The sequence below is a fragment of the Diabrotica undecimpunctata genome, chromosome 4 (genome assembly GCF_040954645.1).
Source record: "Diabrotica undecimpunctata isolate CICGRU chromosome 4, icDiaUnde3, whole genome shotgun sequence".
In the NCBI taxonomy this organism is placed as follows: Eukaryota; Metazoa; Arthropoda; class Insecta; order Coleoptera; family Chrysomelidae; genus Diabrotica; species Diabrotica undecimpunctata.
Window position 1 is genome coordinate 150,605,147 of NC_092806.1, and position 26,127 is coordinate 150,631,273.

The 26,127-nt window shown below is 33.4% G+C and overlaps 1 protein-coding gene across 1 annotated transcript in view; it reads left to right on the forward strand.

Annotated features, from left to right (window-relative positions):
* The window catches only part of Moca-cyp (nuclear cyclophilin protein Moca-cyp), a 36,360-nt gene that overhangs the window by 491 nt on the left and 9,742 nt on the right, over positions 1-26,127 (forward strand). The window contains exons 2-13 of the mRNA XM_072530529.1: positions 476-581; positions 1,506-1,593; positions 4,358-4,387; positions 4,766-4,905; positions 5,980-6,094; positions 10,320-10,501; positions 16,039-16,163; positions 18,780-19,067; positions 19,139-19,313; positions 21,844-22,052; positions 24,575-24,774; positions 24,930-25,242. Coding sequence (XP_072386630.1) covers positions 476-581; positions 1,506-1,593; positions 4,358-4,387; positions 4,766-4,905; positions 5,980-6,094; positions 10,320-10,501; positions 16,039-16,163; positions 18,780-19,067; positions 19,139-19,313; positions 21,844-22,052; positions 24,575-24,774; positions 24,930-25,242 — 1,971 coding nt within the window. The remainder of the gene's footprint in view (positions 1-475; positions 582-1,505; positions 1,594-4,357; positions 4,388-4,765; positions 4,906-5,979; positions 6,095-10,319; positions 10,502-16,038; positions 16,164-18,779; positions 19,068-19,138; positions 19,314-21,843; positions 22,053-24,574; positions 24,775-24,929; positions 25,243-26,127) is intronic.

Sequence of the window (26,127 nt, forward strand, 5' to 3'; positions counted from 1 at the left end):
TAAATTTAACATAGCTAAATCAGTTTTGGGACATAGGCGTCTCCTTTTTAAAGGAAGTATTGACCATAACATGTCACTTTGACAAGTGTGGTAAGATTATTTATAATTACATTTCCCTAATTCTCTGAGATGGTTTATAAGGTTATTCAAATTTGATTGATTGATAATCAGTCAGAGACCTGCTTGATATTTAGAAGGCTAATAAAAAGGTACCTAGGACTATTACCATTTATGGGACGTTTCTAAAAATGAAATTTGTTTTTTGAGTTTTTGTTCAATAGCCAAAAGACATGTAGAATTAAATAATAGTCTATTTAGTAGGGGATCACTTAGAATCATACAAGAGTTTTGACTGGAAAGAATGCTACACAAAGCTCTCGTTAATATCACAAATAAATGTTATTTAGTTTTCACTTTTCATAATTTTTAATTGTTATGTAGACAATTTTGCATATAAACACTGCCTTGTTTATAGGATGCGATATTCCATCGTGTGGTCAAGGATTTTATTATCCAAGGTGGTGATTTCTCAAATGGAAATGGTACTGGAGGTGAAAGTATATATGGAGGGACATTTGAAGGTATGTTTAACATGAAATTAGTCGAAAAATTACAAATTAAACATTACATTTACAGATACCTCAAAATTATAAATTACACTCTCTACAGGGACCCATATCTTTGTGACACACATGTTTTCCCTTAAATCAGTGTTTTTCAATATTTTTGAATATGCTACCCTGTTTTAAGTAAAAAAAATTGGCTGTACACTAGGATTGTAAAAATGTGACAAGTGGGTGTTCAAAAGCCCATGTAGATGGCAATATTTTTTAAAAATTTATACTATCATTATTGTTCCTTCCAAGAATTGACCACCATGGGTCAGGTAAAGGTAGCACAAGACTTGAGCACACTTGGCAAACCAGAAACTGTCTTATCAGCCTCTTTATATTCAGTTAGTACAGTCACTCAATATAAGTACTTGCACAATTACTTCAAAAATAATTAGATTTTTAAATTAGTGAGTATTTATATTTTAGTTACTAAATTTCTTCTCTGAATTTTACAATGCATGTTTCTGGTTTACAACCTCAGCATACTGTCAACCATTAAACTATAAAGTATAAAATATTTATATATCATCATCATTGTGGCTTTACAACCTTGCATGGGTCCTAGCTTCCTCAAGAATTTCTCTCCAATAGTCCCTATGCATCGCCTTTCTGCACCAAGCACATATTCCCATATTTCTCATGTATTCATTGATGTTATCAAGGAACCTTGTTCTGGGTCTTCCTCTTCTTCTCTGACCAATATTTATATGTATATGCAAATAATATAATGTAAAAGATCAAAAATTATTAAAATTTATTTTCAACATTGAAAACAAAAAAGATGCAATTGAACAGTTTGTGGTCAGCAGTGTGTTATTATAGGGGTATCTGCCCCACCTGTTGTGTTACTTTGAAGTTAATACTAATTAAGGAATATTTTTCTTTTTACAGATGAGAATTTTATTCTCAAACATGATCAGCCATTGTTGTTATCAATGGCTAATAGAGGAAAAGACACTAATGGATCACAGTTCTTTATGTAAGTATTCTAGGTAAAGGAAAGTTGATATACAGGGTGGCTGAATAATTTATTTTAAAATTAAAAGATAAAAGATAAACAAAATCTGGAGAACTATTTCATATAGTTTGATTGAGTGAATAATATATAAATATTGTTTCAACTATATGAATTGACTATATTTGATAAAAATACTAGTAAAAAAGATCCCAGTAATCAATAATAACAAAGGAATATAATCCAAATATGTATATGAGTTGTGTTCAAAAAATACCCAAAATTTTGTTTTTTTTGAAAAAAATATTCATTTATTCTTCTACATTAACGTTGTCTCTTTCAAAATAGTCACCATTAGATATTATGCACTTGTGCTAACGCTTTTGCCAATCCTTGAAACACTTCTCAAACTCAATCTTTGGGATAGCCTTTAGTTCTATCAGTGATGCATTTTTAATGTCATCTATGCTTGTGAAACGACAGCTCTTAAAGTTTTCTTTATTTTTGGAAATAGGGAAAAGTCACATGGAGCCATATCTGGCGAATATGGAGGTTGGGGTATCATTACAGTATTGTTTTGGCTAAAAATTCACTAACAAGCAATGGAGTGTGAGCTACTGTATTAAGCCATGAGTTGTTTTTCTACAAATCTAGTCTTTTTTTGAATTGCTTCACACAAACGGTGTTGAACTTGTAGGTAGTACTCTTTATTGACTGTTTGACTTTGTGGCAAAAATTCATGGTGCAGTATGCCATTAAAATCAAAGAACACAGTGAGCATAACCTTCACTTCGACTGCACTTGTCGAGGGTTTTTTGGCCTTGGCAAATCAGAATGGCTCTACTGGGACGATTGAACCTTAGTTTCAACATCATATCCATAAACCCATGTTTCGTCACCTATTGTAACCCTTTTGAGTAAATCTGGATCGTCATTTATTGACGTGTTTTTGTTTAAAATTCAACAATTTTGGAACAAATTTTGCTGACACACGTTTTCATACCCAAAACATTTGAAAAAATGTCATGGCATGTTAACATTTCACTCACTTTGTTACACTTTATTTCATTTTTTACTCAAAATTTAATACAAATTCTTCGATCCATTTTTTTAAATAAATGAAAATTGCCTAGCTCATAAAAACCATCGAACCTTAGTGGCTGCCACAGACAAGGTAAACAATGAATATAGCATGTATACCGGCATAGTAAAAAAAAATTGGTGATTGGACTCTCCAAACTTGCAAAATTTAAAAATTCTCGAAATTTTTTTATACACCTCGTATACTATTCTTCAGTTAAAGAGTACACTAAAAAATGAGAAAGGGGTATGCCATAAACATATGGAAGTGAAAACTGAATAGAAATCCATACCAGCGGGAAATAGTTGACTGGTGTGATGCTTCATTCCCAAACACAGAAACTATTTCAGTGAGACGTAGCTGTTGGGATAATGCTCTCTAAAACTTTTAAAAAATTATTGCTCGAAAATGTTCACCTGTTCTATGTATCTATTCACTGTTGTATCGCAATGAAACTCAGTTTATGTTAGCAAAAGATTGAGGTTATGGTTAGATTGATGGTTTTATTGCTGGCGCCCTCTAAGCGGCTTTATGTAAAACTAAATAGACAAACCTCGTATCCTTGGATAGTAAAGACAATGATGACAATGGATATAAATATAGATAAGAAAGAACAGACAAACATCAAGAAAACCTAAAAAGGATAAAGAAATACCAACTAAAACGACTGACATGGAAAAAGGATAGGACCAAAAATGCAGAGTAAATGAAAATAATCTGAAAATTGGTACATGGAACCTAACATTTCTCATAGGAAAGGAATGCGAATTAGTACAAGAAATGTAAGAATACAAAATACAAATAATAGATATTAACTAAACAGAAATGTGGGCGAGGAAAAACAAAAATATCAGAAAATTGTATGATTTATTACTTCAGAATCAACAGAGACTTAATAGTAACAGAGGAGCAAGACAAAATGATAGCAGAATTAAAACTAATTAAATTTAAATAGAACTGAAAGAGGAGTGGAACATGATGCATATATATGCCCTAACAGAAGAAATAAAAATGAAATAAATGAAAATATCAGATAGGAACAACAAAAATTGAACCGGTGTGTACACATAGAACAAGAGGAAGGTGTTGAAAGAGAAAAAGGTGGATGCAACATATCTAGGAAATCAGGATTAAGAGTGGCAAAATATTGCAATGTTTGTTGCAAATAGCAGGTAACCTGAAGGTGTCAAAGAAATGGGTAAAAACTTAATAGATACCAGAAACATCCTATGCTTTTATAAAGTATAAGTAGTGTGAGAAGAACAAGATGTTATCCATGATTAATCAGTTACTAAACTGCTCTTCTGTCTACTCAATGTAAATTGAAAAAATTATATGTTTATTTTGATACAATTTATTATAAGTTTCATATTATATTTGATTTAATATCAAAAACAATTACAAAATTTTTTTAGTCATATATAAGTCAATTGTATCTATCAAAAGATTCAAATAATACAACGACAACTCCACCCTGTATTAAATTAATAAAACAGCTTTCTTTCAGCCTAAAACTATTTAGCAATCATATATTTTTATATGGCAACATTGAATTGGACTTAAGTGTCATGATAGTTTTCAATTCTAACTCCAAAGAGTTAAATAAATGTTACAGAGCCGTATTTATTTGTCATGTATGTAGCTCTACACGTGTACCCCATAGTACGAGGCTACGCTGATCATATCTTGTGAATTTTTGTGTTATAGTACAACGCAACCGGCCCCCCATCTAGACGAGTAAGTTGAAACTATTAATTTAAGCAGGACCACAAATATGTTTTGTACAGTTTTGCTCTTTAGTGCTGGAATAACTACAAATATTACTGCCAATTGATGTCAAAGTTTTCAGATTTATTTTCACTGTTATAAGCATCAATAAACATAAAAACTAACATATTCTTCTTTTCGTGCCGTTCCAATATAATGATCACTATACGATACTTTTTAAGAATATCTTTTATCAATAATTTTTAGAAGGGTTTGACAATTTTGAAATTATAAACTTTGTACATGAACCCACTAGCTTTGTAGAATATTTTTGTAAAAGAGCAAACTATGCATTACATACTATTTTTGGTCCTGTATAGATCATGGATGTAACTGACCTATTTTTAGTGTTCACGTGGTTTTTGGAAGAGTAGTAAGCGGAGTTGATTTGGTGAGGCAGATCGAATCGCTTCCAGTGGATGCTAACAGTCGACCCCTTCAGGATGCGAAGATCATCAAGTGCGGAGAACTTGTAAAGCAAGTCAAAGGTAATGCCCTTTCTAAAAAATATTTGTCTCATAAAACAATATGCAGTTAATATATTGCTCAAAAAATTTTGTTGAAAACTTCTTTGTCTTCATATGCTTTTCAATTAAAACTGGTATCTACATGAAACATCCAAATTGTTATAGACACAATAGTTATTTCTAGTAAATTAATAAATGTTAGAAAGATAGAATCAAAGTTTATCCTGAAGATGTGATTTTTTGATGATGTAACAATTTAAAGACACTATGAAAAAGGATTTGAGGGTAAAATAAACAATACTTTGAACGGTAAGAATGTTTAATCGAAGCTCCTGTTTTTTTAGTGTCAAATCGTTATAGAGAGATAAGTCGGTAACAAAAGATTCTTTGGGTTCAATATAATTCTGTCTATCTTGGAATTGACATAGGATATGTTGAAAGACAGCTTATATATGCTATAATTAGGTCGGGCTCACATTTATTACCAGGATTTCAGAATTTCACGGAAGAGTAATAATCCATAGAAATAAGTTATTCTGAGGTGTTTATCCCTGCTAGGTACCTTAGGTTTATGGAGCTATGGAAATGTGTATATATATATATATACATATATATATATATATATATATATATATATAGAGCTAAGATTAATATTATTATAAAAATTAATATTAAACTCACCAGTCTTCCGGGTTGAACCGCGTCGATATCCATTTTGCCGAGCTTTCGACATCCTCTCTGATGTCTTCTTCAGGGCTTCCGAGGTCTCAGTCTCCCGAGCCCCCAGACACTACTACACTCACTAGTCACTTCTAGTTCACTCACTAGTTCACTACTGTGAAGTAGTGAACTAGTGAGTGGAAGAGGTTTTAGGAAGAAGTAGGAGTGGCGTGCATAACGTAAAGCAAAAACTCTTGCTTGTTAAGTTTATTAATTCACTAAAAGAAAATAAGGTCTTTAAACATGTGGATGTTTCATTGCACCAGTATTTGGTTTTCACTTTTTAAAGTTCCAGAAGTGTTTTCATACTTTTTTTGAACACCCTAAAAAACTAATAAGTTTAAGAAATTTCAATTAATTTTTCCTGTATTTTAGCCAAGAAAGAGAAGAAGAAAGTAGAAGCGGACGACGACAATGAAGAAGGAGAAATTAAATCAAAAAAGAAAAGTAAAAAAGATAAGAAAAAGGAGAAGAAAAGTAAAAAGCATAGGTAAGGATATAATAATGTTGGATGATCATATAATGTTTATTAGATTGCTTCCATCAGGAGTTCCATCCAGTGGAACTCTTGGGGTAGTTTACCCCCTGCATGGGGTTGATTAACTCGAACTCACTGTATACTCATAATTACTTTATTGGTTCTCTAAGTACAATAATAGAGAGAGTAGCCAGTTGACGGATGACAACACTACCTTCGACTGTTAACTCTTAATTCTTAATGTCTAATCTACTCCCGTTATTGTCCAGGTATTTAACTCACGTGCGTTTGTTTATGCATTCATGCTTTACTAATATAATTTGTACACAATATTAAATAAGCTTTTGATTACATTGCAAATTTCAGCGTCTTGGTAAGCGTGTTCTAGTTACACCGATATTTTCAATGTCATAAACAAACAATCGCATTGAGCAATAAGCAATGATTAATATTATTAAAAGGATTTTAAACTTTTTAACTGAATTGGGTTACTTAGATCTGATTTCTGGATTGTTAATTAAATCCTGTTACAAGGAAAACAATTTTTTTGTTTTTTTAGGTATATTATTTTCTGTTTCAGTATAAGTTTCAATCTTCGATCAAAATTATTATTCGCCTCTGTTTAATTTTTAAAGCATTTCCCAATATCTCCATTTATAAATTTTTCGTCTTTTAACCCTTTCACCCCCATTTTTGTTTTGCTGCTAAAATTAATTCATTCAGTGGATGTGTTTGATTTGATTTGTGGACGACAAATTTTGGATATCAATAAAATTCCTTAGTTGACTTGCTTCTGTCACCTCGGGGGAACAAATAAGGGTCTAACCACCTTCTGTTGTCTCCGGGTGCTCTGTAGAGGGCTTCGAATATACTGTCGAGAGCTCCCCTACTTAAGTCCATTTTCGGGTTATGAACTTGCAAGATATTTCTTACATGACAAAGGTACACCAAGTCGAAATAAAGCATCAGGTCGTGGTCTTCTGAAGGCTTGTCTTGAAAAAGACAAGATATTTCTTACATGACAAAAATATAGGTCGAAATAAAACATCAGATTGTAGTTGAATAATATCCCAGCCACAGAGTATAATTGGAACAGCTGGAAGCAACGCCCCAAGAGCACTAAACTCTCGGAGGGCCCGTGAGGGACTGACCTACTGACCTGAAAATCGCCAATATTTATATGCGCTGTTCGAGCGATAAATAGGGATTTCCAGGTCAAGAGCCAATGGGAAAATTCGAGGCGGGGCGATGCGCATCGAAATGCGCACTAGTCCACAGACTATGGCATTCGATGACACTTCATCCAATTAAAAATAAAAGTTTGAAAATTAGTATACAGTAAACACATTTTGAGCGTAAACATTAATGAGTCTACTAAAAAATGGAATGGTAACTAACGCATCTCCTTATGTACTAACACAGGTTTTTTTTTCAGTTGGTACTTTAAAGTACCACTGTCCTTGAAAGAGTAAAATTCAGTTTGGAGTATCCTAAAATCTATCTCAGAGTTAACTACCACTGTAGTTGTCTTGTTATCCATTGCTTCTTGCCTAATAGCTTCCGATTACAAGTTGAGTAATTATACAATGCTGTAGTTACAATTTGATCTGTTCAATTCCAGTTCATAAATATTGTGTAACGATTAAATTAGATAATTTTTAGTAGTTTAAAGAGTATATTTGAATAAAGTAAATGAGGTTTTTATTTTACACCGTTTTTAATGCAATTGTTATAGTGTATTTTTATGTATGAGAGAGTAATAAAACAATAAATTATGTATGCAAATCCCTAAACTGTTGATACGGGTGACTCAATGAAAAACAGATATTTGTCAACAAGTTTACAGAAGTATATAGGAAAACAATTTTAAATTGAGTATGACCACCAGGTATAAAGGTTGGAGCAGAATAGAATACAATAGTTGTGAGGGTTACTAATCTCTAAATAAGGTTGCCAGTGTCGGAGTGATGGAGGTTAACAGGTACTAATGAATTTGCAAGAAATGTAAGATGTTTATTTTATTGGTTATATATAACCAATAAAAGTTTAATAAGTACCTACCTATTTGCAAAATAAAGTTTAATTCTTTAGATAAAATAAAAGTTTTATTTTATCTATTTGCAAAATAAAGTTTAATTCTTTGCCTATTTGCAAAATAAAGTTTAATTCTTTGCCTATTTGCAAAATAAAGTTTAATTCTTTAGATAAAATAAAACGTTTTATTTTATCTGAAATGAGTGCATTCCACGAAGTAAGGGTTTCAACAATCAAACATTTAATTCTTTAATTCCAGGAATCTACGACAGTAATTGACTAGATAATTACCTTCTAAACTTATTCCACAGAAAATGTGATAGTGGGTTTTTCCATTTTGTATATAGGAAGGTCCAAGTGGCGTATTCAAAATTCTTAACAGTTCACTAAAAGTAGGTACTTCAGTTGCAAGGTGCAGTTTATTGTGTATACTAGTGTTATGGAAAATTTGGAAGTGCCGTGTAAACGCCGAAAAATTGGTCCTCTAACAGTTAATGAAAAAACATTAATATTTAATTGTTTTAAATCATTTACAGACAAACGTTTATGTGAAAGTGTTGATGAGACCGTTGAGTTAGTTAGCAGTACACTTGGTGTTGGGAAATCTACGATTTACAGAGTTATTAAAGAAGAGAAATGTGGTAGTTTTCAAATGCCACGTAATGCTCCAGGGAAACCAAAATTTCAAATAGAATATCATTTTAAAGAAGGACTTCGACGGAAAGTGCATGAATTCTTCTTTAGACAAGAATTTCCAACATTGGATAAAGTTCTTGTCTCAGTTCGAGATGATAAGGATTACCCAGAAATGAGTCGAAGTACGTTATGGAAACTTTTAAAAGAAATAGGCTTCCGCTGGAAAAAGAATCTCAGAAAGTCTATTTTATTAGAAAGAAGCGATATTGTCATATGGAGAAGACATTTTCTAAGAACCATAAAGGAAATGAGAAACCAAAAAAGAAAAATATTTTATCTTGATGAAACATGGATCAACGAGGGTCATACACCAAATAAATTTTGGCAGGATGAAACTGTTACAAGTCAAAGGCACGCTTTTGTAAATAACTTATCTACTGGTTTAAACCCACCATCAGGAAAGGGACGCAGGCTGATAATAGTACACATTGGCAGTTCAGACGGTTTTGTTGAAGGTGGTTTATTAACTTTTGAATCAACTCGTACCGGTGACTACCATGAAGACATGAACGCTGATGTCTTTCAAGAATGGTTCGAACAAATGATAGATCTTCTTCCTAAGAACTGTGTAATAGTAATGGATAATGCAAGTTATCACTCCAGACTTATAGAAGGACTGCCCACAACCAAGTGGTTAAAAAAAGACTTGCAGAATTGGCTGAGTTCAAAAAATATTACGTACCATCCCGGATCTATAAGAAAGGAACTTTATTCGTTGTGTGCCCTTCATAAAGAAAAATTTAAAAAATACGAAATTGATGAAATTGCCAAAAATCGTGGAATGACAGTACTTAGATCCCCACCATATCATTGTGAATTAAACCCGATTGAACTGGTATGGGCACAGATAAAGAGTGAAGTTTCAAGAAAAAATACCACTTTTAAAATTCATGATGTTAAACAGTTGTTTTTGGAGGCCGTAAATAATGTAAAACCTGAAAACTGGGAAAAGGCAGTAAATCACACTATTAAAGAAGAGGAAAAAATGTGGAAGCTGGACAATATTACTGATAAAATGATCGAGCCAGTTATTATAAATCTTGGTTCTGAAAGTTCATCTTCTGAATCTGATTTGGATTTGTAACAAGTAGCTGTAAGTTTTATATTAATATTTTTATTCATCTATTTAACATACCTTAGACGGTTTTAAAAACTCTTTTTCTCTTTTGTAATTTTTAAAAAATAAAAAAAATGTGAATTTTTTAAAACCCTTTTTAATGTAGGCCAGTCAGTTCTAATATAGTGTGTGATAAAAGAGGTCACTTTTGTTTACATACACATAACACTTTATAACACTGAAATAATTCATTTATTTTTTACAATTATTCAAAGTAATTTTTCAATTAATCTTGAGCACGCCCATGGAGTGGTCGGAGCTACCAGTTAAAATTATGCTAATTACTCTCTCGTTCATAAAAATAAACTATAGGCCTAGTATAACTGACTTTCTTCTATTTATTAATATATCATTTGAATCACTTTTAGCAACATACTTTGTAACTTTCAGCAAGGAAAACACCAAATCGGACGAGGAGGAAGAAGGAGAAGAAGGCGAAGTATTCGAACCTCACCCGTTAGTTACCGTAACAAATATTGATCCTGAAGAAATACCCGAGATCCCAGCTAATAAATTCTTAATGAGGGGAGAAGGCAGAAAAGATAGGGATAAAAATAACGATAATAGAAAAGGTTTGTACTTGATTTTGAAAATTACTTCAGTGGGTGTAGATTATTTGGTTGATTAATTGTAATAACCTTTTTGAATGATTTCATTTGTTTAACGTTATGGGTTTATGGTCGCTTTAATCGAATCTCACAGGTGGTGAGGCATTTATATTTAACCCGGTGTTTGTTGCTGTGTGATTATTTTTACTTTTTTAAAGAAAAATTCTATAAAATGAGTCGTGTCTCGTTCTAGTTGAGCTTTCGAATCTTATTAGTTGGACATTTTCATTGAAATTCTTATTCTAACCAAAAAAATAAATTTAAAATGATGCTATTATAAGGATGTTTGTCGTGTAATGATTTTTACAAAAACCATACACGCACACGACAAAAGCACTATCATGTACTGCGTGAGCAGTGTCATCTATCAAATCAGTGGCCTGTCGGTCGATTTGTTGTCCTATTTAGCGTGCATTGATGCCTTACGTTTAGTTATTATTCCTTTCCTTAACTTATTTCAACATTCGCCCTTCTTTTTTTTCATTTATTTACTATCTGTAATAATATTATAAAAAATCGGTTGCCTGTAAAGTCGGTTTTACGGGCGAAGATTTTACGTGACAACGTCTTTTTCTCGGTAGAATATTTATTGATAAGAATATTATTAAATTGCACAATAGGAACAAGGAATTGCCGCTATAAACTCAGTTTCTCAACTTTTGTGTCAATCTAACAATTATTCAATCAATCATAGTTTACGATAATGAAATATTAGTGTACAATTATTTACCTTTATTGTTGTAGTTGTTGTAAATGACGAATCTACTCACGAATTGAAGACAAATCTCATGATTAAGGTCTTACATCTTACGATTTTTAAATTTTTTTTAAATTTCAAGTGTTTCTAATAAAATGCATGGGAGGAAATCAGCTTTTTTTAGATTGTCACCTTGAAATATCCATAAATTGACTGTATTTTTGTATCAAAGTGGGCTACTCCAATTAACTCAATTAATATACACAAAATAATATAAACAAAGCTTAAAAGGTTCTTTATGCTTTGAAAGTGGTTTATAAACAACTGAATTGTAATGTATATTTTACCGCCTTTAATAAATATGAAGTATAGACTAAATTTTGTGTAAAGAACAAACATTCAACAGACCTAATAGTAAAAACATATTGATTTAAGTGTGAATTTGAGATAATGTGCTGACAAAATGTTAAATCCTAAGAAAACAAAATTATGTTTTTATGTATACTGCCGTGTTAACTCAAAAGGGCGTATCTGCTTTAAACTAGTTTGCGAGAAAAATCAGTTTTAGTGGTTTTGATGAGGCAATCGTGATTTTTTAAAAAGTTGTGACTTGTACCATATAGAAGTTATTAAATAGGTTTATACCACCTTTATACTATCATGTGACAGATTTTGGTAGAGTACCAACTTGGGAAAACAACACTTTTGACAGATACGCCTTTTTCACTTAACATGAGGTATATAATTAAGAACGTAACTACATTATTTTTTGAAAATATTTATTGCATTAAACAATAATGAACGTTACAATATTAATGTTGTATTAATTTCGTAAGTTATTCTTAATAATTAGGAAAAGTTAAAAAAGTAAACAACAACTTAGACAAGTTAGAGACTAACTAAAATATCATACTCAGTCAAACAAATATAAATAATTAATACTTAATTTTCTACTTCGAACTAGTTATTATATTATATTAATCATCAATTATTGTGTCAACATTTTCGCTGACAAAAATATTTTTCCAAAATGTAATGCGATTTGGGGGCATTATTTGACCAATTTTAGTGATTATTTTCTGTTTTCTCTCCATGGTAATACCTCGTGGTTGAGAGATAGAGAGTGGTTTTGCAATGCCAATTTTATGGATATTAGCCTTTAAAAAATTGGCACTTATGATTTCTCCTTCAAAACTAGTTTTATAACCTAATGTATGGAAACCTCTCAAGAACTGAACTTCCATCATTTGTTAAAGGTACGGACGAGGGACCAACCTTGTTATTTTATATTGAGATGATTCGTCTTTCCAGTTGTAAAAATCATTAAAAGCCATGTCGATAACTTAGACATTACGTGTTGACGTTTTAACCGCATTTACAAAATCAACGAAGTCATAAACTTTACCTTGTGGATTTAGTGATTGCTCGACTCTATGGTGAAATGAGTCAGCTGCCATAAATGTATGACCTGACTCAAAATATCTTAGAGTTAATTTCCTATTGTTCAATTCTATTGAGTTTACAGCATACACAAAAAATGTGTACAAGCACCAATTTTTGTTCTGACCGGAACAATTATCCACCCAAATAACAACTTCTTCGGAATCCCTAATTTTGTTTAAAAATGCAAAAAATGTGCTAACAATATCAGCCGTTTTTCGTCCAGAAATAGCTTCATGCCATAGAACAGCAACTGTAGAAGTTTTAGAAGTACCAACTGGAACAAAGCATTCATTAAAGGCTATCAGTCTAGGAGTAAATATAATTTCTTTGAAAGTATCGCATCTTGGGAGCATAATCACCTACAAAAAGATCAATTTACAATAACTTCAGAACCAAAAATATTTACCTTGACACATAGGTACAAGGTAAGAATTTGTATTTGTTTAGCCTTTTATATAAATTAATAGAAAATATACTTACTAGTTGTTTCTGCAAAATTATTATCCATATTTATTATGAACAACAAACTAAATTCTATGAAAACACGAAAAAGTAAGGTTAGAAATAAAGTAAATTGACAGTTTACTACTTTTCGCGCCAGCATAATAATATCTTGAAATGTTAAGTGAATAGGCCGTATCTGCCGAAAACTTTTTAGCTACGGCTTTTTGTGTTAACATTTACAGTTGCGGCTTTTAAAGCTAACATTTTAGTAGAAAATTCAGATACGGCTATTAATTTAAGCAGTATATATCCGGTTTTATTGCAGATACGGCTATGAAACTCAGGTAGATTTGTAGAAAAGATTACTAAATAACTCGTGGGATATGAAACTCGTTTTTAATAAAAATTGCACTTACGCCCTTTTGAGTTAACACGGCAGTATATTCATTATACTTAATACTCTTGGGTAAAATACCTCATATCATATATGTCTTTAGACACAGTTAATAATTTTCATTGAAGTTTAAACTATAAAGAATGTTTACAATCATTGCTCAATATTAAATGGATAGCATATTATAAAAGCATAGCAATATTATAAAAGAATATAGGTCCCTAGGTAATTTCCTAAAATTATATCTGATACTGGTGGTTCCCCCTAAAATAGGACACTGTAAGCACTCCACATTTTCACTACAGACACAGCTGACGATACTTTCAACGATTTTCAACTTTCGATTCAACGCGCCTAATTCTCTAGTGCCGCGCGCAGCGGACCGATCATGTTTGAGTGGGAGAGAGACGCAAGGCATTCGCCGGTCCGGCGGGCCTCTCTCTCGTTCGGTGACTCACTGTAACAGACGTGAGCGGGCGTTACACTTTTTCTTAAATGACTCCGAGCCACAACCTAATTTAAGACGTTGTCACGTCAATAACTAAATTGTGTAATTATTTTACAAGTAACATGCAAGAAGTTATCCCGTGACAATTTCCTATTTATAATTTTAACAAATATTTGTAAATTTGGGATCTAGACAAAAAATATAAAAGTAACTCAGTTTAGAAATCTTGTTGAAAGATCATTGGGAGTATGTCGCTTTAGTCTTTGATTTGGTAGTTGCCTCATAAGGTTCGTTGCAAGATTGTTAGGATAGTTTTCACGCCTCAGAGCAATTTTTTGGAGCAACCATGATGCTTTTGTAATGACGCATAGGATTTTTGATTGAAACCTCTCCAAGATATCTACATTAGACCTGGACGCTGATCCCACAGCTGGAACATACTGGTTTTATGATTGATTTATACACTAATATCTTGTTATGTAGAGATAGTTGTGATATTTTACCTAGTAACCAGTAAAGTCGACTAAGTTTAAGGCCCATTTGTTTTCTGTTCATTAATGTATGCTTCTTCCATGTTAACTGACTGTCGAGATGAATATCCAGATATTTGACATGATCTTTTTGTTCTAACTCTTGGTTGTTTAAAGACACTTGAGGGCATGTATTTTTTCTATTAGTGAATTTTATATGGATTGACTTGCTCTAGTTTACTTAAATTCTACACTGTCTCAGCCAAATTTGTATTTTGTTAAGATTGGCCTGTAGTAGCTGGGAAGCAACGTTGGGGTTTGGGTGTGAATCTAAAATTGCTTTGTCGTCTGCATACGTTTCTGTGATGATATTGTTGCTTGCAGGTAGATCAACTGTAAATATCAGGTAGACAACAGGTCTCAGAACACTACCCTGTGGAACTCCTGCTTTGATATCTATCAAAGACTTGAGAAATATCCAAAAAGGCTGCTGAACAGTATTTCCTTTATTCTAGAGCTTCCTGAATAAAATTACTGACTCTATGTATTTGCTCAGCGGTGGCATGTTGTTGTCTGAATCCAAACTGGTGATTAGATATTAGTTGTATTAGCGTTCTGCAAGAATTGGTTTTAACCTATCCAACAGTAGTAAACCTTTGACATCATTAGCAGTGGGCTAGAACAGTCACATAGTTGCTCTCCCTCATTGTAACATTCTTTGGCAAGAAATACAACCCTGTCCTTCCTTTATTTCCACTAAATGCACCCCATACCATTACACTTTCAGAATGTTTGATGGTTTTAACTGTTAACTTTGGATCGTACCTTGACGCGGTGTGTCGACAACGAACAAATTTGGAGCTTCCTTTTACTAACCTGAACGTACTTTCGTCACTGAACATGACTTTTTTCTATTGTTCAGGTGTCCAGTGCTGATACCTTTTACAAAAATCTAAACCTTTTTTCTTTATTGATTTTGTAAGCAAGGGCTTCTCTGCAGCACGTCGACTTGGTAATGCTAGATCTTTCTGAAGCCGGCGACGAATCGTTTTTGTTGAAACGTTCTGAAGGAGATCAGGATGTTTATTTTTGAGTTCTGTGGCAGTTATGGAAGGGTTCAACATTACTTCACGCCTATTAATGGTGTTAGTTTATTGTGCCTTGGTGGTCTGTAAATTGCACTAACAGTCAGTGGACCGTTCCAGTTATCTATGCTAACGCTAGTTGCTTGGATATGGTTTTTACGAAATTCATTTGTTTGGTGATGCCTTATCGATGACCTAATTATAATTGCCGTTCCTCGTGTGTGGCGCCTTCTGGATGCTTTGTATCATACATAAAGTAGTTTGGAATATTGATGTAACTTCATTTGTCATCATATTTTGTACATTGATGTCGTATGTTTAGTTATTAGGCCTTTCCTTAACTATTTCTTCAGTATTAGTATTATACTTAATATCCTGATTATCTCCCATTAAAAATAGTAGATAACATAAAAATGTCACAAAAAAATAATTTCACAACAGTCTTCAATAGTTATTGACAAAAACACAATTGACAAAAAAATTAACAAAAACACAATTTTTCATCTTATTTTTTTTTTAGATGACAGAAGAGATAAAAATTACAGGGATCGTGGTAACAAACGCGATTGGGGTGGAGATTACAATCGATGGGGAAGAACCGCAACCTCTAAAAGCGGAAGAATGATAAAAGGAAGAGGAAAATTTGTAAGTTTAAAGATGTTTATTTATTATAAACTAGAAATATAGTGAGTAAATAAAACTATGTTTGTTCATGAGTTCATGGGTGTAATAATGTGATCGTAGTTATAGTAAATATGTCGTCCTCCCGAGCCTCTCTAATCACACAACCAGCAAAAGTTGCTACTTAAGGTTCGTTTAGAAACAACGTCTCCGGATCAGTAATGCTCGTTGGGACTTTACATTGCCTTGAAGTGAATCTACATAAAATTTTAACATCCTATATAATCCGGTCAATTTAGACATAAAAATAGTGGTCAAATTCCCGGAAAGCCAAATATTGGTGGAGAGTTGGGGTTTACCATTACAAATAAAGTTTTTAAGATCCCCATCGATCGTGTGTGTGCTACAAAAGTTATTCGAGGTCAAAGGTGAAAATTTGAGGTTTTTTGGATTTTTCTCGAAAACGGTCAATTTTATCAAAAAAAAACCTCAAACCAAAGTTGTAGATTTTAAAATTCTCTACAAAACTAGTCTTTATGATTTTTCTCCTAAGAGTTACCATTCCTGAGATATCCTATTATCTGAGATATATATGCTAAAAGCATCTGGCTATTCTATTGTCCGTAGGTCTCGTTCATATACCTGTTTCTTTTAATGCTGAAGGTTCAGTTCGAGTAAATATACGTACTTATTAAAAGCGTCTACCATTTAGGTTATTTGTGCTATTTTATAGTTCTAAAAAATGTCTCAGTTTTGCTTTATTTACAATAAACGTTTAAGTGAAGATAAAATAGTTGAAGTTGATCGTGGAATGCCAAATTAAATCGAGGCTAGTGTCGCAAGAGGTGATGAGTTTACTGAGTATTTAAGAACTCAAAAAGCTGTTACAATACACGTGGATTTCAGAAAATCATACACCCGGAAAACTCCAACCGCTACAGTGAAAAGACAACGTGAGGAGGAACAGGCTAGTACTTCAAAAATAAGTCCACCTCGTACTAGAACCTGTAGTGAACCAAATTTTTGTTTAAAAAAAATACTGTTTATGTGACAATGAAGAAACTGGGAAAAATAAAGCACAGCATCTTTACTACTGATGAAACTGTAAACTCTGCGATGGAGAAAATTTTTCAATTCATAGAAACGAGTGATGATTGCCAGTTTTCGTTGGATGAATTAAGGAATGTTTGTCAAGCTGTAGCTTTAGGTGACAGAACTATAAAAATACGATTGAAATTGAGTTATGACAGTAGAATTATTATTACAGAGAAGCCTAGAAAATTAACATTTATTTGTTTTATTGACAATTACCAAGATATTTTAAGTTAAGTCTGGTCTAATAAAAAACACTTGGATGAAACAGACAAGCGGTTAAAAACTTCGAAAGCTGTGGTAGCAATTGTTCGTGAAGATATTCAATCTTACGTTTTCGATAATACTATGTACCCCCGCCAGATAGAATGTTTGAGGATATAAATAACGATATTCCCGAATCATTGTCATATTTTTTCTAACAAGTCATTTTAAAAAAACAAGCGTTATAATTTAGATAATCTAAATTTAGTTTGTACGAATATTAGCCACTGCATCATGACTGCTGTTCGACCTAGAACCTTTAAATCTAAACTACAGCAGAGTCTTTCAGTTCTTTTCATCGGCGATTTGGTTCGAAATGTCTCATGCAATATATATCGAAATATCAATCGAAATTGATGGATAATTGATGGAACCGATTAAAACTTTACTCCCACCTGCTCCAGAAAAACTCAACACTATTTTCTGCAATTGCAAAAAAGGTTGTAGTGCCAAATGTCAACTGTAAAAAAAGTCGGGTTGCTGTGTTTTCCAGCGTGTAATAATTGCCAAGGTCAGTCTTGCTCAAATGTCCAGTTGAGTACAATAGAGGAAGATTCCTGTGATTTTGATGAAGAGGCCAATGACTCAGCCATATTTGAACAATTTATGAACATCCAGCAAGAGGAAGAGGAAGAAGAAGAAATCGAAGAAGACTTGACTGTTGAATAATCAATAGCAATATCAATAATAAGGTAATATCTAGAACTTGACCGGTATTGCTTCCTTAAATTATCCTAAAATTGTCATGACAGTACTGGATTAGGCCTACAGGGAAAACCTCAGGAAAAAATCGCGATATCTCAGGAATGGTAACTCTTAGGAAAAAAATCATGAAGACCATTTTTGTTGAGAATTTTAAGATCTACAACTTTGGTTTGAGGTTTTTTTAAATAAAACTTACCGTTTTCGAGAAAAATCCAAAAAACCTCAAATTTTAACCTTTGACGTCGAATAACTTTTGTAGCACACATACGATCGATGGAACTTTATTATTTGTAATGGTAAACCCCATTTCTCCACAAACTTTGTTATTTTAAATGCCTATATTGATCGGAGTAATAACATTTTCAGCAACCATGTAATGTAATACCAATTAAATATCATTCAAATGGTGTTCACCTATGTATTTACTGGCTTTAAACATGTATATCTAGTAACAGCACTGGAGATGGAATAGTTATTCCGAAAACGTTCTGTGATTTAGCCCGAAAGGGTTCTTTTAAATAAATATACCTTTTTATTTAGTTTATTTTATTCTAATTTTTGTTTTTAATTATTTTTTAGAGATATAGAACACCGTCTCGAAGCCGATCACGCAGTGCTACTCCTATCCATTGGCGTAAAGAAGAATCTCGCGTGATCAAAATGTCCGATCTTGAAAAGCTCGATGCGAAGCGCAAACAGTTGGAGAGTAGAAGGGACAAATCTAAATGGCGAAGTGAAACGCCGGAGCTTCCGTCTTTTGAAAAATCACTAACGCCCCAAACTGAATACCCTAAGAGTAAAGGGAAAAATAAGGGAGTCGATTATAATGCTTTGGATTATGAAGATCAGAGCGAAGATGAAAATAAGGTAGTGATTTTTTTATTTATTCTACTCATTTCAAAAGCGATCAATCATAATCTTGCTGTTATATTTTACAGGATTCTTACAAGCATAAAAAAATTGTGCCTAGTTTAGTACAGTATCCACTTTCTAGTTCAAAAAATACACATAAGAGTAAAGAAGATATCCAAAAGGAGATTGAACAAGTGGATGAAGAAGAAAAGGAAGCTGAAGCCATTAATAAGCGATCTGACTTTTTAGCAATGGCTCTAGGTAATTATATTTTTTTATATTAATGTACAGGTACAGTATCATTGCGATTTTATAAAAATAATTTTTTCTGTCTTATTTTTAAAATATACAAAATCGAGAAATAAATTTAGGCTATGTGTCGAGTCAAACCACAATAGACTATCCATAAAGAGTAAATATTTTGGAAATTTTTAGTAGGCAATTGCAGTATGAACATAAAAGCCATTGTCGTTTAGGACATATCGACAACCTGCCGTTGCCGAACACGCTTTGGGAAGCGGAGAACATCGAATACTGTTTGAAGAAACACAGATGCTGGACAAAACTTCACGGTACTACCCACGGTTGTATCGGGAAGCGGTGGAAATATATAAGCACCCAAATAATTTTAATCCGATAGAAGAGGGACTGAAAATTAACAAGACATGGATACCAATATTAACATCCACAAACACCCTTCCCGTCAAACACGAAGAAAAAAAAGCTACTACAAACGACGACACGCCCCCTCAAGCCGAAACCAGTGGAGGGGAGGCGAGTGGGAAATATAAATATTGCCTCCGTAGTACAACGCACCGTCATTTTCAGGTTACAAGCGAAGCAGTAACATTTCCAGAAGATGCCAACCCCTAGTGTTGGCGAAACGTCGAGCGAGAACTAATCTCACAAGACAACGGCCTAACAGCCTGAACAAACAGTTTAACAAATTGCAGTACAGTTAAACTACAACGACACTTACCTGTCCTTTATGAAACGTGTTTTCCAAGCATTACATGAAACCTTACAATTAACGTTTTTTTCGTCTTTTATGAGGGGGAAGGGTGGTGGTCCAAATGTTCGAAACATACCTCGGTCCTAGAAGGTGGGCAGAACCGCCTTCCAGCCTCGGTTATGCAGGATTCCTCCAGCGTGGCCACGATGATATCCGAGACTGTGCGCAAGGATTGTTCAGACACCATCGCCGTCAATGCCAGAGACCTACCTGCTAAAAAACTCCCTCCTCAGCGGTGAATTACCGACCGGATCGCCCTGATTGGGACGCAACATCGGCACGACATTCACCCGATCTCTCATTCTAGCACTTTCTTACTACGACTGAATTCTTCTCCCTCTGTTCTCCCTGTTCATGTTCAATCTCGCCCCTTCTCATTCTGTCTTATCTTCTTGCTTGCTCCTGTGCACCCTGCCTCCCTTCGGGTCTCCTTTCTTTTTGTTCCTTTCTCTCCAGCGTTCTCCTCACATATCTCTAAATTCCTCTCCACCGATCTGACAACCTAATCATCTCCTCCACCAGTTCCGAGACTGATTGCACCCTACTTCCTAGCGCTCTCTCTTCTATTGCATACCAATAGAGTGTGTGAGACAGTGTCTGATATTTCACAGTATAGGCATTTGTCATTTTTTGTCTTTCTAAATCTGTAAAGATATGTCCTGAAGCAACCATGTCCTGTGAGCATCTGCGTCAGGGAGTAATCCAAACGCTGGCGCCTGCAGTCCATCCATCTTTTCAGATTAGGAATCAGCGACTTCGTGTACTGCGCCACCCTTTTCATCTCGTCTCATTCCTCTTGCCACACCATTATGCACCTCTTCCTTTCTTCTTTTTTTAAACGTTCTGTTGCTATGTCTTCATTTCTTCTCTCGTATATTCTTCCTCGTTCATTCACTAGCATGTGCATCGCAATACAACCGATGATAACTCCCAGCGCCTCGGCAGAGTTCTGTATGCACATGCCACCCTCAATAGAATCTTCCTATCTGCTCGGGTGAGGTGCTTTCTGTAAGGCTTTGTTAAAACTGCAGTACTCCAGACAGGCGCAGCGTAGAGGAACCACTAGAAGTGTCGCCGAGAACTTGGAGGTCTGCATACCACAGTTAATAAAGTTTTATAAAAAAATATGGGTTTAAGGGTTTTAAATATTCGAAAACTCAGGAGTTATTTCCCGGAAATCAATTTCGTAGAATTGGAGTTTTGTGAAGCTGCAATGAATGCATCTCACAAAAATGATCGTTTTATCAAAAATATCCTTTTTAGCGATGAATCATCATTTTCAGTACGGGAGCATCACAATCTTTCCAGAACGAGGTATTGATCTCAGCAAAATGAACATCGAAGTATTCTACATCGGACCCAACACCCTCAAAAACTTAATGTGTTAACCGGCATTTTAGGTAACCATATAATTGGTCCATTTTTCATTGAGGGAGTTCTGAATTCAGCTAAATATCTCAATTTCCTCAAGTAGTTGTCTCTTTTTACAAGTATTTAGGACGATAATTTTGTTGTTATTTTTAACTTTTCTTTTAAATATGTCGCTTATTTACTTTTATCTTTTATTGATGTTCATGGAGTTCAAAACAATTTTTGTGTTCCAAAAAGATTTTTTTAAACTTACAAATGTTTGTCCGATGTAAATTTTTCGAAAAATTGTTCTAAATTTGTAATTTCGCTTTGTAAATATGCCATAGTTGTTATTTCCACATATGTTCTTGCTTACTTAATCATTGTTACCTGTTTACATCTTGTACATTCATTTTCTGCTGCTTTAAGGTGTCCAAATAAAAACCGGCGAAGATCCTGCCACTGGAGAGATTAAATTCGGTGGCTACAACAAACAGCGTGACAGATCAGAAAAGTTTAGTCAAGCACAATCAGCGAACAAGTCGAACTCCAATAATCGTTTTGGAAGAGTTAATATGCGTTTACTACAGTTAGCGCACCAGGACAGTGTACCTGCTGCCACTCAATTGCCTAGTAAGGTAAGTCAATTTTTATATTACTATTTATTGTATATTATCTACAGTATTTTTTATACCCCTCCTCTATTCTTATAACGCTCAAGTAATTCTTCCATCGTTTAAAAACGAAATATAAGTCACACAGCACAAATCTGGCGAATAAGGCGGATGATCCTCAATTATGTAAACTTTGCCGTACACATTCTTTACCAAGTTTTATGGATAATTCTTTGTTTATAGAAATGGATTGGCAAAATAGTTTTGGAACTTCCAAAGTAAATTTTCTGACCTGTATGAAGATGACGTTAGCTAGGGCTGAACCCAAATCGGAATTTCGAACGGAAATCGAATTTGCATATTGCTATTTTGAACGTTTTTTATTGTTTTGTCCTATATAATATCGTGGACCATCTGCACATGGAATTTCATCGTTTTGTTCTTTTGGTATTATTACGACTTGGTTCAATGACTACTCGGATCGCAGCAGACGTTTCTCTCTGAAACATCTGTTCAGCGTCGTCTGAAGGAAACACCAGCGTTCTTAAAAGAATAATGATTTTGATTATTGACGAACTAATAATGAGATCCGGATTACTGGCGCAGATCTCTTAACTGATCCGGACCCGTTTATCTATACCTACTTTCATTAAGCGATGCAGGGCGTATAAACAAAGATAAATTTAACAGTTGATTGTTAAAGATGTTCCAAATGAGTCTACTCGTTCCGATAAGTAACAGTATAATTATGACACTTTATTAATTTTTTTATTTTCTCAACTATTAGTGTTTATTGCATAGTATATAAATTATTTTTATCACTGAATATATAGTAAGTAAAAAAATAATCCGATTCATAAAATTAATGAATATTTTATGCATACATGCAGTAACAGTTCTTCAAGAATATTTAAAAACTAACCGAAATGTCCATCTTTATTTCGTTACTGCCGACGTCGTCGGAACTCATACAGGTTCGGACACGATTTAAGTAGGTATTATATTTCGGTATTGAAATTTTGTAATTTGAATCGATTTGTGAGTATATTTTTAGTCATCTTGATGGTTAAAGGACAATAAATTATATTTATGCTGTTAATGTTGAATTAGCAATTATTTATTGTGCGATTTAAAACTATTTAAGTATATATTTTTTTTGTATAACGACCCTATCTATACGTGATTGTGATTACTGTAACAATAACCACGTATTTCAATAACTGATATTGAAACCAAAAATGATTCTGCTGATGAATTGGTTGAAAATACATGGAATCCTCCTCTAAAACGAAGTAAAAGAAGCCCTCTTAGCGTTGAAGTTAAAGAAATCATTTTAAATGTTTTTAAATGTGAAAGACAAGAAAATCCCGGGTTGGTGGTTGAAGATATTGTGAAAAAAATGGCTAATAAAGTTGGAGTTTGTGATAGAAGTGTATTTACGGTGATAAAGGAATACAAAACGAATCATCAATTCGCTGGACCAAAAGTATGTCTGACCCGGAAAAAGAAGTTTGACAAAATTGATGATTTTGACAAAAATTATTTTTTGCCATTAGAAGACTGGTTCATAATTTTTTTATGAGCAACGAAATGCCCACCGTTGATAAGGTTTTAAAGAAGGTGAACTATGACCCTGATTTGCCAAATTTTTCGAAAACCACATTTTACCGAATATTGAAAAACTTAATTTTCAATACAAACGTAGGGGAAGAAACGCTCTTTTACTAGATAGAGACGACATTGTGATGTGGCGAAGAGAATATCTTCAAAAGATAAAAGCTTATAGACTTTACGTTTTGTTCTGATGACATATTTATAGTACCTACATATGCATTCCCCAAAATTTTCAGATTTAGATAATTTAACAGTGACGAGTCACGACATATTAATAATTATATATAATTATATATATATATATATATATATATATATATATATATATATATATATATATATATATATATATTATTTCAACATAATTGAGTAATGAGTAATGAGTTTTTTTTTGTTATTATTATTATGAAACTTTTTAGAATTGTACAAACAACTAAGTATAGTAAAAATTAAAAATAAAACATATTTTTGCAGGCACTCTGTACATAAAATTGTTGGCAAAAAAAATAAATTCTTGGGTTTTTCGCCCTGTATAAATGGTTCCTATTATCGGATATCAACTAAAGCAATCAGGTTCTTTGTCGAGCACTTTTGCAAAATTAAAATATAAATTTCGTATTTTATAAAATAATATATATTCTGACTAAACAAAAAGATAATCCCAAATGCGGCCCTGTTGCAGGCCTACACGTGGTAATGTTTACATCTTCCTGCATCGGTTAATGAATTTTACTATAGATCTTTAAAGAGATCTGTATTTCCCATGACTATTCCTATTCAAAAGACATTCTTACACGACCGGAATTTATTTTTTCGTGAATTATATTCCGTAACTGTATATATAACTATTTGTGCTCCCCCAATTCATTTGCCGCGAGTAATCAATCCATATTAAGAGAGTCCATACAAATATTGAAGTGTTTGCTTTTAAGGTCGAGGAAAAACACGGAAGAAATAAATTTGAAACAGAGAAGCCTGTTGTTCAGAGTGAGAGCAAATATGAAAAAAATGGTAGATTTTCCGATATGAGGAGGCGAAGAGATAGATATGATGACCGTAAACGTGGCGACATTATGGAAAGGGACAGAAGGGACGGAGGCAGAAATAGGGATAGAAGAGATAATAGGGCACGGTAAGATACATTTTCGTTGAATTTTTTTTAATCTTTCCGTAAAATTTACCGTTAAGGTTTTAGAACAGTTTTTAGTACAAAACAATGTATCAAAAATTTCCCTATATTCATAAATTTTAGGCATTGAGCAAAATGCAAAACTGTTATTTTTATAGGGACTACAAAAAATCTCCAAGAAGATCCCGTTCGAGAGACAGAAATAGAGGACGCAGGAGATCCCGTTCACGTTCCCGATCCAAATCTAAATCAAGATCTCGTTCTCGTTCGAGGAAGTCCAGGAGTAAAGATAAATCTAAGAAATCCCGATCCAGAACGCCCGAGGTCCCTGCTAAACATGCAAAAGTCGAAGACAAGGATAAAGACAAGGACGTGTTCAAAGCTGATAAGGACGCAGAAGAGAAATACAGGAAATTGCTCATTCTTCGGAAAAAGATGGCATTGTTGGAGTTGAAGAAAAAGGAAGAAATGGTAAGTGGTAATCATTATTTACATATATCGTGGAAGTAAGTAAAAGCAAAAAATAAAAATTAAGTTGAATTTAAAGGTTTATAAATTTTACAAATAAAAGGCAGATATCGAACACAGTTCGTTTATTAAATCTTGACCAAGTACTTTTGCTCTCAGATTATCTTCAGGGTCATCTGAAATAAGCCAAGAAACGTTTTTTCAAGTGAAAGAAAAGTAACAAACTTAGAAAAAAACTCGGAAGTTGATGGTTGATAAAAAATATATAATGTTTTAGACTTTCTTGGTCAAAAAAGTTAGCTATCCAGCACATCATCGAATGTCATGAACATTTAAATACATCTACATAAAAAGCTAACACCACACAAAGAACAAACAGATTAAAAATTCCTTGGATGTTAGTAATGAATAGAAATATAGGAGAAGGCGATGAAGAAGGCATTTTTTTTTATGAAAAAGTGTTTTAAGTTAAATATGTGTCCTATAGTAAATGGGATGTGCTGATCACGAATATGTACTTAGTTTTTTTTCAACACGTCAGGTTTTCAAGAAAAGTGTGTTTTTTCGTATAAAACCGTTCTCTTTTTCCATAAAAACTGCGTTTTGTGGTCTTCTTTTTATGGATTTTGTGACCGAATCTCTCTTCAAGATCCAGCAGTAATCAGCCATGATTCTTATATCCCATCTTCCTTGGTAACGTCTCTCCATCTCCTTTATATCTTGATGGAACCTCTCTCCCTGCTCCTCGCTGACAGCTCCAAGATTTTCGGGAAATAGTCAACGTGGGAATCCAGAAAATGAAGTTTGGCGCTCATATTGCATCCCAGTTTTTTATAATTTTCGACAATATTGGCTACAATTTCCTTATAGTTTATAGACTTGTGTCCA